Consider the following 14,314-nt stretch of genomic DNA (forward strand, 5'->3'; position numbering starts at 1 on the left):
ACGAGTTTAGTTCCCTAAGGAATGAAGAAAATACCCTTCGTCGATATAATTTTATTAGGTTACAAAAATTAAGCTATTAATTTACCAGATTCTCTCGTTACAGCCTTTACGCTACTTTCCTCGCCATCTTCGGCCACTTCTGCGTTTCTTGCTCTTACCTACGAATATAATATGAATCTATAATTACTCTTTATGATCTAATAAATTAATAATTTTAACTGGATTATATATAATATTTAAAATAATTTATTTCTAAGAGAAATGCTCTAGAAAAAGAAACATAACCATTCCTAATGATATATTGTCACCCTTCTTCATATATTACTTGAAGAATTATTTACAATGAAAAGTGTACTGAGTTTTCATATAAAATTTCGAAATGTTGGACAAAGAAAAGTGTTTAAGTTGTAGGGTAATATGGTGTCGGATGAATGTAGGTAAGTATATTCCTCAATAATCGCTTGTAAATTAACCATAGCTAAATTGGAATCAATGCTCACAATTATAATAACAAAAAAGAAGTTAAGTTAGCTTCCTTATTCATACAATAAACACTTAAGTATTCTTGTATCTTTAGTGAACGAAACATTGCGAATTTATATTTACTCTACTAATGTCAAATCAAAAAAATACAGTGAAATCTTTTTTAACGGACACCTCCATAATATACAGTGTTTTAAATGCAGTGAAATCTCCTTTAACGGATACCTTCACAATACATACAGTTCTTTTAAATACAGCGATATCTCCTTTAACAGATACCTCCATAATAGGAACTTTTTTTTTGAACTTGCAAAACTATGGGTATTACGCATTGCACGATAGAATCCTCCATTTACAGCACCCTCAGATACGAGTAATCTTTTTCCTTTAACGTTTTTAGTAACCTCTTCCATCGGACAGCAATTATTTTCCGTTCGTAGCTATTTAGTATAGAAAACATTTTCTTAAATTTTAAAAATAAACCTACGATACAGTCCAGCAGACAGAAAATCCCTTCCTTATGTCTTTGTTGTAAGTCAATGACCTGGTGAACTACCACACGGAGCAATTAACAAGCTCAAATTCTTCTTTCCTCTAACCACAATAAATTGCTGTCTGGTAGGAACTTTCGTTGAGTAAACAAAAATTGTTGAGACTCTGTTTCAAAATTTTCTCACTGTTTTGAAAAGTTTCCTAGTAATTCGAACACGGAATACAGCATTTCCATATTACCCTGTATTTACATTCAGAGCTAATGTGTTTACAACAGGGTTAACATAAATGATTCATTTGTTTTGAAAATACTATATTTTCAAAAATATTACACGTACACACATGAAAGATATATGAAAAGAACCACAAATTCACCAAGTTTGTATTGCGTATTCCAGGTGGCAGCATAAGGGTCGGGGGCGCAAGACGGGGCACCCCATCATTGGCACATCTAGCATCGATGGATTGGGCGTGTTGGTAAGAATGACCTAGCTTTCTTCCCCTGGCCTCCCAGATCTCCTGATTTAACGCCGTGCGACATCTTCCTGTGGGGATACGTTAAGGACCTTGTTTACGTACCCCCACTACCGCAATTCTGAGTCGAGCTCAAAGAACGCATGAGTGCTGCAGTGTAGACAATGACAGGACTATGCTACAAAATGTATGGAATGAGCTCGAGTATCGTTTGGACGTGTGTCGTGTCACCAAAGGGACACATATTGAACATTGGTAGTTTGTGTATAAACTTGGTGAGTTTGTGGTTCTTTTCATATATCTTTTATGTGTGTACAAAGCTTTTCAAAACGAATTAATCATTTATGCTAACCTTGTATATTGCATACAAGCACCGCGTGAGATGAGAAAGATCTAAATTTGCTTAACCTCTCTGTAACGGACACATATCATTCACGGACAAATAAATATGTCCCTTCCCTGTCCGTTATTCAGAGATTTTACTGTATTATTTCCCAGAAAAGACAATCATATACACTAATATGGTATACTATAAACGTTTTTTCTAAAGCGCTTCATCAAATAGGGAAGGAAGAAGTAGGGAGAGAGGTACAGAGAAATAGATATGAAGCATCCAGACTTGAACGTTGGAACAGAAAGTTATGTGATAGCATTACGAGTGTGAAAGTAAATGGTACTTTCAGCCTGGTAACATTATGCTTTATCACCCGATTCTGCATTCCAACATGCGTGGTAGCCACCCGAATGCTTCTTATGTTCTTCTCTGTCCTTTTCTTTCTACTTTTACCTTTCAGTATCCGATGAAACACTTTAGCGAAGAAAGACAGGGGCCGCGGTGGCTTAGTGGTAGAGCGTTCAGCTCTGGTGCATGGGGGTCCAGGGTTCGATCCCAGATCACACCAACTGAACTTTGTGGCTGACAAACATCGTGTGCGTAGAATTTATCTGGATTCTGCCATTTCCTCCCACTTTCTTCATTCCACCATTTCCTTCATATCTCATCATTTCCGTCTCCTTTAGCCTTTCCGGCATGACCACGGAACGTAAAACTTAAATATTTAATTTCATTTTATTTAGCGAAAAGACCTATCATGTACCATTTTAGTATGCATGATTATAATTCCTATTTTCTGGCAAGCAATTTAGTTTCTATTCTTGCTTTGAGATTCTTTAGTTCTATCTTTTGTAGTGGTTGAAATAGAAAATATAAGTTGTTAAAGTAAATTCGAAACATTAGACCCACGGATTAAACGAAGTTATTCACCTGCTGAAATTGTAGACATCAATCATACGGAATCGTGAAAATATAAGTATACGGTATTGCATTTGATTACTACGTAGCTTAGGACAGTTTTTTTACACTAGTAAAGATGGAGTTGATGTACTTTGTGACATTCTATATTCATCTTCATGTTTAACTCACGATAGTTTTGGTTAATAATACGTAATTATATAGAAAACAAAATGATCTACTATGTAGTATAAGTAGTACATAGTAAAATAATTTTCATGTTAGGGAAAGTTAATGTTGAGGGAAGATAAAAATTTAACAACATGTACCTAAAATTTGCATTTATGTGAAACACTTTATCTAGAAATAACAATGAAAGACAAAAGAATTATTTAGAAAGAAACAGTGAAACTACATATAATAATAATAGTAATAACAATACACTATTTTGCTGCTCAAATTAACAAGCTTTAATTAAACCATATTCATGTGTGGCGTGAGTGAAGAAACTTTTCATAATTATATTTACAGAACTTTTCCTGCCTAAAACTACATCAGTCAGCAATTGTTTACTTATTTTCTTTTAAACATTTGGACTTTATCATTGTAAATTCCATACATAAATAGGTATAATATTACATACTTGAGACTCAACTCAATACAATATTTAAACGAAAAGGGATATGCTAACTGAAAATATGCATCCCCATTTCTTTTATTTTCTACTAGCTGAATATACCCATTCTTCGCATGGGCCAGATAAAATATCTATGTAAACAATCTGAACGAAAAAAAATATCGGTTATTTTCTACTACTTATACATATCCAGTTAAACGCCCCCTGACACCCCCTGGTTCGAGTTTTTTTAAAAGAAAAAACGCCTCTAGCCCACAGCCGATGGGGGCTGTATTTGGAAGTCAACGCCTATGGGAGTGTCACCATTCATTTCACCGACCGTGAAAACTATGGATTTGACACTAATATCGGTCATTTTGGATTATTTTTACATGTCTCGATGACCCTTCTATTATGACTCCTGTTCCTGAGCTGATGGGGGCTAAATTTCAAAGTAAACGCGATCTTGAGTTTTACCATTGAACTCAGCGACCCCCAAAACTATGGATTTGACACTAATATCGGTCATTTTAGATAATTTTTACATGTCTCGGTAACCCCACCCCCAAATGTGACCCTAGGCTCGCATACAATGGTAGCTGAATTTGCAAGTCATTGCTAATGGAAGTGTCACCATTGACCTCAGCGACCGCGAAAACTATGAATTTAACACTAATATCGGTCATTTTGGATTATTTTCACGTCTCGGTAACCCCCCGCAGGTAACCCTCGGCCCGCATACACTGGTAGCTGAATTTGCAAGTCATCGCTAATGGAAGTGTCACCATTGATCTCAGCGACTGCGAAAACTATGGATTCGACACTAATATCTGTCATTTTGAATTATTTTTACATGTCTCGGTATTCCACCCCCCCCCCTCCAGTGACCTCCGGCCAGCAGCCGAATGGAATGAATGCGATCGGAGTTTCATCATTGATCTCAGCGACCGCGAAAACTATGTATTCGACACTAATATCGGTCATTTTCTACTACTTTTACATGTCCCGGTAAATGCCCCGCTGAAACTCCCTGGTTCGAATTTTGAAAAAAAAAAAAAAAAGCTTCGTCTTGGCTTGGGCCTGGACCAAGGTACTCGTGAGTAAAATTTGGTAATTCTCAGCCCACACCCCAGGCCGGTCCCGGTAAACGCCCCCTCTGAGACCCCCCTGGTTCGAAATTAAAAGAACGCTTCGTCTTGATCTGGGGCCTGAACTAAGGTACCCCTGACCAAAATTTGATAACTCTCGGTCCACTCGTCTGGTCCCTAGGCCGCACACAGACAGACGGACAAACACACAAACTATTTTATTTATAATAGATTTTGTAATTTTGTGTTTAATATTTAGTGGTTTAGACTGTAGGAAGATGATTTGACAACTTTGTTTTCTTGAAGAAAATTGCGAAAATGAGTAGTAGGTTGCAGGCATTAAATGTTTAGTATAGATATAACATGTTACTATATGAAGGAGTTACTATGAAAATAATCTGTGGGCTGTTGACATTCATTCAACGAGTCATCTTTAAGATATGAGTCATAAAATGTATCTACATAGTGTAATATATTGTATTCGGAGGTTCTAGCATGGTCGAGCAATATGTGGGCTGCTCGGACTGGCCGGGGCCCTCATAATATATATATAATATTGAATAACATGGTAAGTAAGATAAAACATGTCTGCTGTGTTGGAGCATAGTTACTCGTAGTTTGTCCGGTGGCCCCATCATTGAATGTAGTCTTGGGGTCCCATTATTGGAATGAAGTCCTGTTTGGGGCCCTTTGTTTGTGGCCTAATAATAATATATTTCAACAATCGGAACAATGGGGCCCCAGCATCATATTATCTAAATGTGTATTGGAGCCCCATGAATGCCGAAATGGGCCCCTCCAGTTAGGCTGCTGCCGGGGCCCTATACCCCCAGTAGAGACTATTTGTGAGGTGACTTTAAAAAGTAATAATGCGCATTCCATGAGTTTGAATGAAATTAAAGAGAAGAGCGACGCTACGACGGTACTAAGAGTTGATTACTTGTTATTACAGATCGGATGTTAGGCAATAAAAACGAAAAATAGGCATTTCAAAATCAAAATATAGGCAGGCAAATAGCAACTAAAATGTGACTCGAAATAATGAGGACAAAGATTTAACAATTGAAATAATGAACAGTGTTCAAATAATCTACAACTATACCTTATCATTGTTGTTTGAAGAGAACATATTTTAAAGAAAAAAGCATAAAATTACTTTCATTGATTTACAGTAAATAATTCTTTTTATAGCATATTATCAATTCCTGCAACATTCCAGTGTTTTACATTACTTTATAATAGCAGACTGAGGAAAGAAATCATTAGTAACTTTCAAATGAGAAGATAAATTATTAAATGTATTTTAGTTTAATAAATTTTGAACCTACCACAAGGAATCATAAATCGCAATTTCATTAATGGTTACATAAGTTATTTTTCGTAAGTTATTTTTTAAGGTGTCAATTGACACATTTTGTCTATGATTATACGACATGTTTTATTCTTTTTAAAAAAATACAAAAGAACTTTCCTATTTTTATAGACGTAATCGAGGCACAATTAAAACACGAAAGAATATGGATTAAATTTAAACAGTAGATTTTCATTAGCAAGCATTTATCTATTTAAAAAATGTCTTTAATCCGAGTTCTTATTAGTTGTAACAATTAACATTACTCGCGAAATATTCTTTCCATGTATTGAGGTGGGAGTTTTACCTTGACCTAGACACCTAGAGTGTTTTCTTTTTATTTATTTATTTATTTATTTATTTATTTATTTATTTATTTATTTATTTATTTATTGTAGCCGAAAGAAACAAGAGAGCTATGTAATTATGCCAATGAAATCGTTAAATTTTAAGAAAATGCAATATTTGGCATTTAAGCAGTACAGACGTTATAGAGTGAAACAGGCAGAAAAGTTTTTATGAAAATTTTCCCCAAATGATCGAAGTATTTCTCGACGTATCTCTTTAACATTAAGATATAGATATTTTGTATAACATCCGGCCCCTACTATGCATGTCTTATTTTATAGCATCTCAGTCACCCTACAATGTGTGTCTAACCTGTAGTAGAATAAGTAGGCCTATATATATATATTAGGGTGGGCCGAAAAAATCTTCTTTTGGGAATTTCCATTGGCCGGGTTGCGGGAAAGTTGCCTCGTGTTAGTGGTTGTCAACACACAAAATTTGGATATTTTCGGTCAACCCCTTCCTTTGCCTCATGGGACTTGAATATTTTTATAAGTGCCACTATGCAACCCGCACGACACTACGAAGAAAATTGTGCTACACAGATATTTTTGTTTTGAATTTCGATTGGCCGGGTTTCGGAAAAGTTGCTTCATGTTAATAGTAGTCTGCACAGAAAGTTTGGATCTTGTTTGGTCATCCTCTTCCTTTGGCTCATGGGATTTGAATATTTTTATTGCTGCGGATATGCAACCCGCACGACATTACGAAAATAATTGTGCTGCACAGCTATAATCTTTGGTTCTTTTTCACGCTGAAACATTCTGTGGCTGAAAATAAAACGCAAGATAAAAATGAGATGCGATATTGTTCCTATGTGGTTAAAAATTATAATTAATTAGACGAAAAAATGTGTTTTTATGTTTCAATTCATGTTCATATATAACGTGCACAATATATTGTCAACCTTACATTGCACCAATTTCTTTTAGACCCGTTGATATTACAAAGAAAATTTTAATCAAGTAATCTAATATAAAGTAATTTTGAAATCGGATGTGCAATAATAGAAAATATATATTTACCTACAACATTGTACACGACTATATTAATAATAATAATACGTAAAGCATTTTTATAAAAAGTCGGAGAGATTGTAATTTTATACATTGTGTAGCAGCCTGTGTCTTTCGGAGCCGGCCTGGCCTGACAAAATGGTGTTACAAGATTTGAGTAACGATAAGCAATACCTTTCGAACATTAGCCGAGCCGTTTCAGAAGGTTTGTGTCCACCAGACCCCCTGAAGGAAAAGCCTGGACCAATTGTCATGTCCCAATGGTTGACGACAGCTTCTCGCATTCTCCAATTATATATTAGCACCGAAAATCCCGAAAAAGCGCTTTGTTGGCTTGCACAATATGCCAGCAAAGTATTTGCACAAGTTTGGTTGAAATAAAGCGAAATTTGTTTCTCTCTCGCCAACGGGACGCGACAGTTGTGGTTACTTGCTCTATCTGCATCCTTTCTTCCAGAGGAATGAAGAAGAATCCTGCAGATTGTGATTAGCTCCAACGCTTACTTTAAACATCCGAAAAACTTGTTGCTGGCAATGATCACCGATAGGAGCCAGGACATCCAAGTTTTAGGATGGAGAAGAATAAAAAAGTATCGACAGAGATCAAGTCTACGTGAATTTGTTGTTCCGAAAGTAAACTTAGATGCAAGTAAATATCATGGGATGATCGACTGATTCTTAACGAACGCCACCGAGCCACCATTGACAAGAGAACGTTCTTCGAGCCAGACGGAAGAAAATATTTGAACGGCGGATACAGCGTCTGAAGAAATTAGATGTTTTCCGTGCCATTCGCAAGCAGTGGAGAAAATGTTACAGAAGCGTCAGCATTAGTGTGTGGAGCGGATCGGAGAGAAGGCTTTATCATGGCAATATTAGAGTCTCGAAGAAAAAATGCAAAAGTTGGACTCCCAGCAGGACTATCAAATGTAAATAAGCCAAAAAATGGAAGCAAGTGGGTGGGCAGGTGGAACTCTATTTGCAGCAACTTCCTCGTGGTGGGTTCTTGGGGAGTTTCGGAGTGTATGTGCCATGACGAGCTAAAAGCTACAAGGGAAGGTTTATCAACTATTTTTCATGACCTATATTCATAATGAGTTTTGAAAGCATCAATGCAATTTCTTCGTCTAATTGATTATAATTTTTAACCACATAGGAACAATACCGCATCTCACTTTATCTTGCATTTTATTTTCAGCCTCAGAATGCTTCAGCGTGAAACGGAACCAAAGATTATAGCTGTGCAGCACAATTTTTTTCATAGTGTCTTGCGGGTTGCTTCGCCGCCTTTGCCGTCCTGCGAGGCAAAGGAAGAGGATGACAAAAAAAAAAAAAAAAAATCCAAATTTTCTGTGTAGACTACCACTAACACACGGTAACTTTTCCGCGACCCGGCCAATTGAAATTCAAAACAAAAATAGCTGTGCAGCACCATTTTCTTCGTAGTGTCGTGCGGGTTGCATAGCTGTAGCTATAAAAAAATGCAAGTCTCATGAGGCAAAGAAAGGAGTTTTCCAAAAAAAAATCCAAATTTTGTGTGTTGACTACCACTAACACGAGGCAACTTTTCCACAACCCGGAAAATTGAAATCCCAAAAAAGTTTTTTCGGCCCATCGTAATATATATAATGTAGGAAATGTATTAGTACTTTCTTCCTAGGTGAATTTATCTTAAAACTCAACTCTGATTGAATTTTACTAACTTAAACATTGTCAGCACAAATATGAAATCTATCAGTGAATCTATCAAATCTATCAGTGCGAATAGAGCCATTGAAAGATAATAAACACTAGAATCATATCTTTTTCTTACTCAAGATAAGTTTATTATTTACTATGTAGATAGTTAACTTTTAGAAGCGCATTAACGGAAATAGTATCTTGTTATTTTATTTTATTTTGAAAACCATGTACTATTTGAGAAAATCCTTTACTTAACTTACCGATATAATGTATTCTTCTTCCGGTCGTAGCGCTGTGATTGTATGACAGAACATGTTTGGATACAATGGGCAAGGTATAAGTGGCACTACTACCGTCACCTGTTCTCCATCACTCTTCCTTCGATACGTGATAGAAAAAGACTCCAACGATCCATATGTCTGTTTTGGTTTTGTCCATCTCAATCCCACCGTTCGTCTGGATTTTTTATAAACAGCTAAGTTCTCAACAGCATCGGGGGCTGTAGACGAGGGAGAAAATCATTAAGTGGCAGACCATTAGTACTTACAATTATATACGGTTATTCGTGGAAAATGAAAATTCAACTGGAAAACTTCCCTGAAATCATACCATGGTAAAGACGCTTAGAATAACCAAAGGAGGTGGGCAAAAATCGGTCCTTTTATCGCCTAGGATAGTCATAAAAAGTAAAGTTTTCATAAAACCAAGTATATAGTAAGTTAAGCCATTAAAAGTTACATGTCTGTAAGATGGATATGAAACACACTGTAGCAAGTCACATAAAGAACCTCGTAAACGAAGCATGGGTATTGATATTCTGCCAATTTAGATGTTTCTTCAAACTTGCAACAACAATTTTAGTATGAGACTAAAGTCCGAAACTCTTTTTTTTTTTTTTTAAAAAAAAAAAGATAAATAAAATCGTCAAATGTGTTACAGAAAATAAACAACTTTCGGTATAATGTATTTTTTATTTTCATTTAGAGTTACATTAATGAGATGTTGAAAGCGGTAAAACTAGACTTCATGAACCATTATACTCTTTGTTTTTGTGAAGACTAGATTTTCAAAGCTTACCAACAAACATAAGTGTAGTGTGATTCATGATATGAGATCATATTTGGGACATGAGTAACAATTGAAGGGGGCGTCCCCAGGCCCGTGTTTATATATTGTGAGCTCCTGTGCTCTAAATAATTTGCCGCCCCTCCACACAAACTTATTTCTCAAACAAGGAAACAAACCGTGAATCTGCAAACATATCAACTCTTGTTGCGTAGCAGTTTAGGTATTACAAAAGTAACAACGTAATTTTAAATTACCTAATTTTCTCAATGATGATTATGATGTAGTTGTTCTGCCCGAAGGTTCCTGAGCAAGATGAACTCATAGTAGTTTGCCATTGCCTTCTATGGGATGATGACGTACTACGGACGAGACCTACAGCTTAACTTGGGATACGAACCACTTGTATCCCCACAGGGTATCGAACTCACGACTCCTTTATTACAAGGCAACGAGTTTAACCACTCATCCATTGAGGACACATTCTCTCAATACTGGCACGTAATTTATTCATGTAATGTAGGTTTTAATTTACTGTCCGGAGAAAATGCATTCTATTAATTCTTAATCAACCGCTATGTCATTTTTATATTTCATAATTTCACTTGAATTATGGTTGAATTTCTTAAATATTTACTCTTAAATATTATCTAGAGCAGCCTACTAAAGATCTAATGGGGGCGTGATTTTGAAGCTGGGATTGGCTGACATACATTGGTGGACGCCATTGTAAGACACCAATAATTATTGGTGATAACTGATAAGAAAAAGAATTGTATACATTATTCACCGTCAGTACTAGTTTAATGACATCTATATTAATACTACAATAAGCTGTCTGTCTGTAGTGCTTTTCAATTCGAGAACCATAACAGATAGAAAAATGAAATTCTAATATGTTTTAAAGCTTTCGGAGAAATGATCCAAATGACCTGTTCCAGGTCTCTAGGTCATACCTGAGCTGAGATATGGGGGTGCAAAGTACCCATAAGAATAACATGGGCGTTGCTAGTTTTAAATATTACTTTATTTTGATTTAAAAAAAAATCCAAAATTTTGCCGCCCCTAAATTCTGCCGTCCTGTGCTCGAGCACAGAATAGCACTTAACTAAATACGGGCCTGGGTCTACGAGATATAAGTCATCATTGTTTTGAAACTGAGTCCAGAATTCTAAAAGGGAAGAGCTCACTGTGGCATATATCACTAAAGTCTTAAAGTTGATAAATATAACTGGTAAAGTTAGGTTTGGCATAAATTTACTCATGAAGAAGATAATTGTCTTTGAATAAGTGTTGACCGTCTTACATGTGCTCAATGTGTCAGCCATTTTGTCGGGCACACAAACCATTCGTGGAAGCAAGGAATATGAAGGTTGTCCAGTCAATAATTTTTTCTGTGCAGGAGATGACGAACGTTCATCATTTTGAACGAATACATAAAATATTTGAGGTAACTTCATAGATAAAAGTAGAATAGTGTCACGTAGGAATTGAAAAAGGTGAGTGTAAAAGCTCGAGGAGCCACTCCAAGTATATTCACAAGCCAGTTTATGTCCGAAAAATCAAAGTGTGAGGCACGTCATATTGAAAGCAATCTGGAAAGCAATCGCAAAGATTTAAAAGTGACAGAAACATTTTGATCACGAAAGATAAGCAAACACTATTCACCACTTAGTGCGCCATTAATGAAGATGGGACGCACAATTTGTGTGGCATGAATCCCTAACTATCCTTTGCCAAAGATTAGTCCAGAATGGTTTGAATTCGTCCAGCTCTTTATAATTTTATTTATTCAGTTTTCATCATGCACGAGAAAGAGCTTCAACACTGAACAACACAAGCCTTGAGAACACGAGATTAATAGCAATTTGATATGAAGCTCATTGTTTGAACTAAGGCAATCTATCTGGGCTATCATCATTTAAGTGCTATTGCAACTCAATTCTACACAGTATAAATGCAATTTGTTAGCGTGCAACACCTGCAAAATTAACTTTGATTCCAAGACAGGTGCTGCATTTTGGGGTTTTGACGAATCTAGCTGCAATTGTAGTTGCTGCGGCTGAGTCTGTGATGTGTTTCTTAGCCGAAACTGAGTGCATTATTCTTTACTGACCTCTCTTCATTAAATTTACACAAATCCTTGTAAACAATGCTGTATGATATGTCCCTTGTATCAGGATTTTGAAAAAAAGTGTTATATTGGTCTGCAATAACTCTAGTGCTTCTGGAATCACCGATAAGGATTACTTCAATCCATTTCTGGAGGCTTAACAAAATTCTAGATCACTCGGAATAAGAAAGCAAAAAATCGGTTGAAACTCTATTTAAAATCCTTCATAGGTCATAATATCTAATGAACAGGGTTGTTTCAATACTACAGTAGTTTCATCCTTATGTTTTTTAATTAACTTTTAGACTTAATCAATATGGCACATAATTTCCCTCTTTATTTAAAATTCTTAGTCTAAATTCAGAATGGCCACCATGATCTTCATATGTCATCAGATAGAATCACTTATCCGTCATTGCTATCCAATATGTGATCTCATTTTCTGAACTAGGTTCAAGATCGTTTCAGCCTTTTGATCTGTATAATATCTTGTTTTCTGCTACTTGAAATAATTTCTGATATAACAATTATTCTTTTACATTTGACACCAAGTCTAATGTAAAGTAAAATCAATAAATTTGCAATTTTAGGAGCCATTTGTAAGGTGCAGAAGTAAAAGAAAAATAATAACAGCAATTTTATTTTTCAAAATACGCACCTTTTTCCTGTAAAGTTTAGGAAAAACATCAAACTGGTTGGTTTTAGATTGTATTGGGTCGCTACTCAATCGTTGGCAAGATTTTTTAAATGAAAAATGTTTAAAAAGCGAGATATTTTATTAAATCCAATGTACAGTACGGTCCGAAAATCTTGTCTCCACCTTTCTTGTTTGTATGTATGTGTATTTCTACTCCATTGCCTTTTAAGATAGCTGACACAAGTACCTACAGTGTGGAAAAATGTGTTCTAGCAAGTGCATGGGCTCATGAACGTCCATATACCGGGAGAAACCATGAAATATGTGCAACCGGACTTTGCAATACGATTGAATAAAGAAGCTCCACTGAAGCGAACGATACTGAAGACAAGAGACACTCTTCCATTTTGCATAAGAAGAAGACAGGTTGCCGTCAACACGACAAGAAACATGAGCAGCAGTGGCTAACTCTGTGATAAGATCTTCCCAAAAAATCATTGCAGAAAAGATCCTGAGTTCCAAAATCGACTACGCTGACACATGAAAAAAGACCTTGAATTTAAATCTTTTAGACCATCGTTTGTACATGAGTTGAGTGATGATGACTTGCAACGAAGACATGAAGCTTGCTCAAATTTACTCGATGTGTTTGTGACATTCCCACAGTGAGGCAAAGTTTTCTTCTCACACGAATGTGCAATTTATCGATCTTGTCGGAATAGGGGGAATGTTTTTCTGGAGCAAGGAAAACCCGTATTATTATGAAAAGTTAAAGCACAATTCTCCATATGTTATGATATGTGCTTCAGTGTCCAGTAGGCACCTCATAAGGGCATATTTTTTTTTACGGTATAGTCAATCAACATTCTTACCTCCAAATGTTGCAGAATCAGTTTGTACCAGAGCTCCAAAGACTGAATATTATTTCTGATAGTTGGCTGGAACAGGATGAAGCTCCAGTCCACTACGCTTTCCTTGTCCGAAAATTCTTGGGAATTCAGAGGTGGCTAAGGAGAGAATTAGTGAATATGCCAGCACGGATTGAGTAGCCTCCCAGGAGCCCACATCTGACGTCATGCGACAATTACCTGTGGGGAATAGTTAAGCACCATGTCTCGAAACAGCGATACCAGACAACTGAAGATTTAAAGCAAACTGTGAGGGATACATTCAAGGAAATCACACCGTCCATGATGCGAAAAATTTCCCACTGGACATGGCGCCGCATCATATTGTGCCGCGACAATGATGGTGCCCATACTGATGTTCTTGATTACTAAACAAACTGGAACACGCGGTGTGACAAGATCTTCGGACCATACTGTAGTATAATATTTCATCGAAAAAGAACCATCCTTAGAAGGCGAAACGAACATGAGTTATAATATAATTAATTTAATGTGAGTAAATTTTCATATAACTATTAAACTTGTATCGCCAATGATGCATTCATTGTACGCTAGGGTGGATCGAAAAAAACTTTTCTTTAGTTTCCGAGTTGCTATACCACGGAAAAGTTGTGGTTAGTGATGACTTGAAAAATAAAATAAAAAGTGTCGAAATCGGTTAATATCTTCCGATCGCGCAAAGCGTCTGAAAAATTTTAAAAACACGAAAAACTTAATTTTCTCGTACTCTTTATTAAAATAAAATATTCTCGTATTTTTTACGCTATAGTGATAAAACGTTACAACATGACTTATTTAATAATAAAAAC

The 14,314-nt window shown here is 36.0% G+C and overlaps 1 protein-coding gene across 2 annotated transcripts in view; it reads right to left on the reverse strand.

Moving 5' to 3' along the window:
- Positions 1–14,314, reverse strand: part of LOC145663899 (receptor-type tyrosine-protein phosphatase delta-like) — a 212,260-nt gene that overhangs the window by 17,157 nt on the left and 180,789 nt on the right. For both annotated transcript variants that reach the window (XM_081730070.1, XM_081730069.1), the window contains 2 exons: positions 9,043–9,281; positions 86–158 (listed from right to left, as the gene is read on the reverse strand). In XM_081730070.1, coding sequence (XP_081586196.1) covers positions 86–158; positions 9,043–9,281 — 312 coding nt within the window. The remainder of the gene's footprint in view (positions 1–85; positions 159–9,042; positions 9,282–14,314) is intronic.

Source organism: Thermobia domestica, chromosome 11 (genome assembly GCF_964235325.1).
Source record: "Thermobia domestica chromosome 11, izTheDome1.hap1.1, whole genome shotgun sequence".
Taxonomy (NCBI): domain Eukaryota; kingdom Metazoa; phylum Arthropoda; class Insecta; order Zygentoma; family Lepismatidae; genus Thermobia; species Thermobia domestica.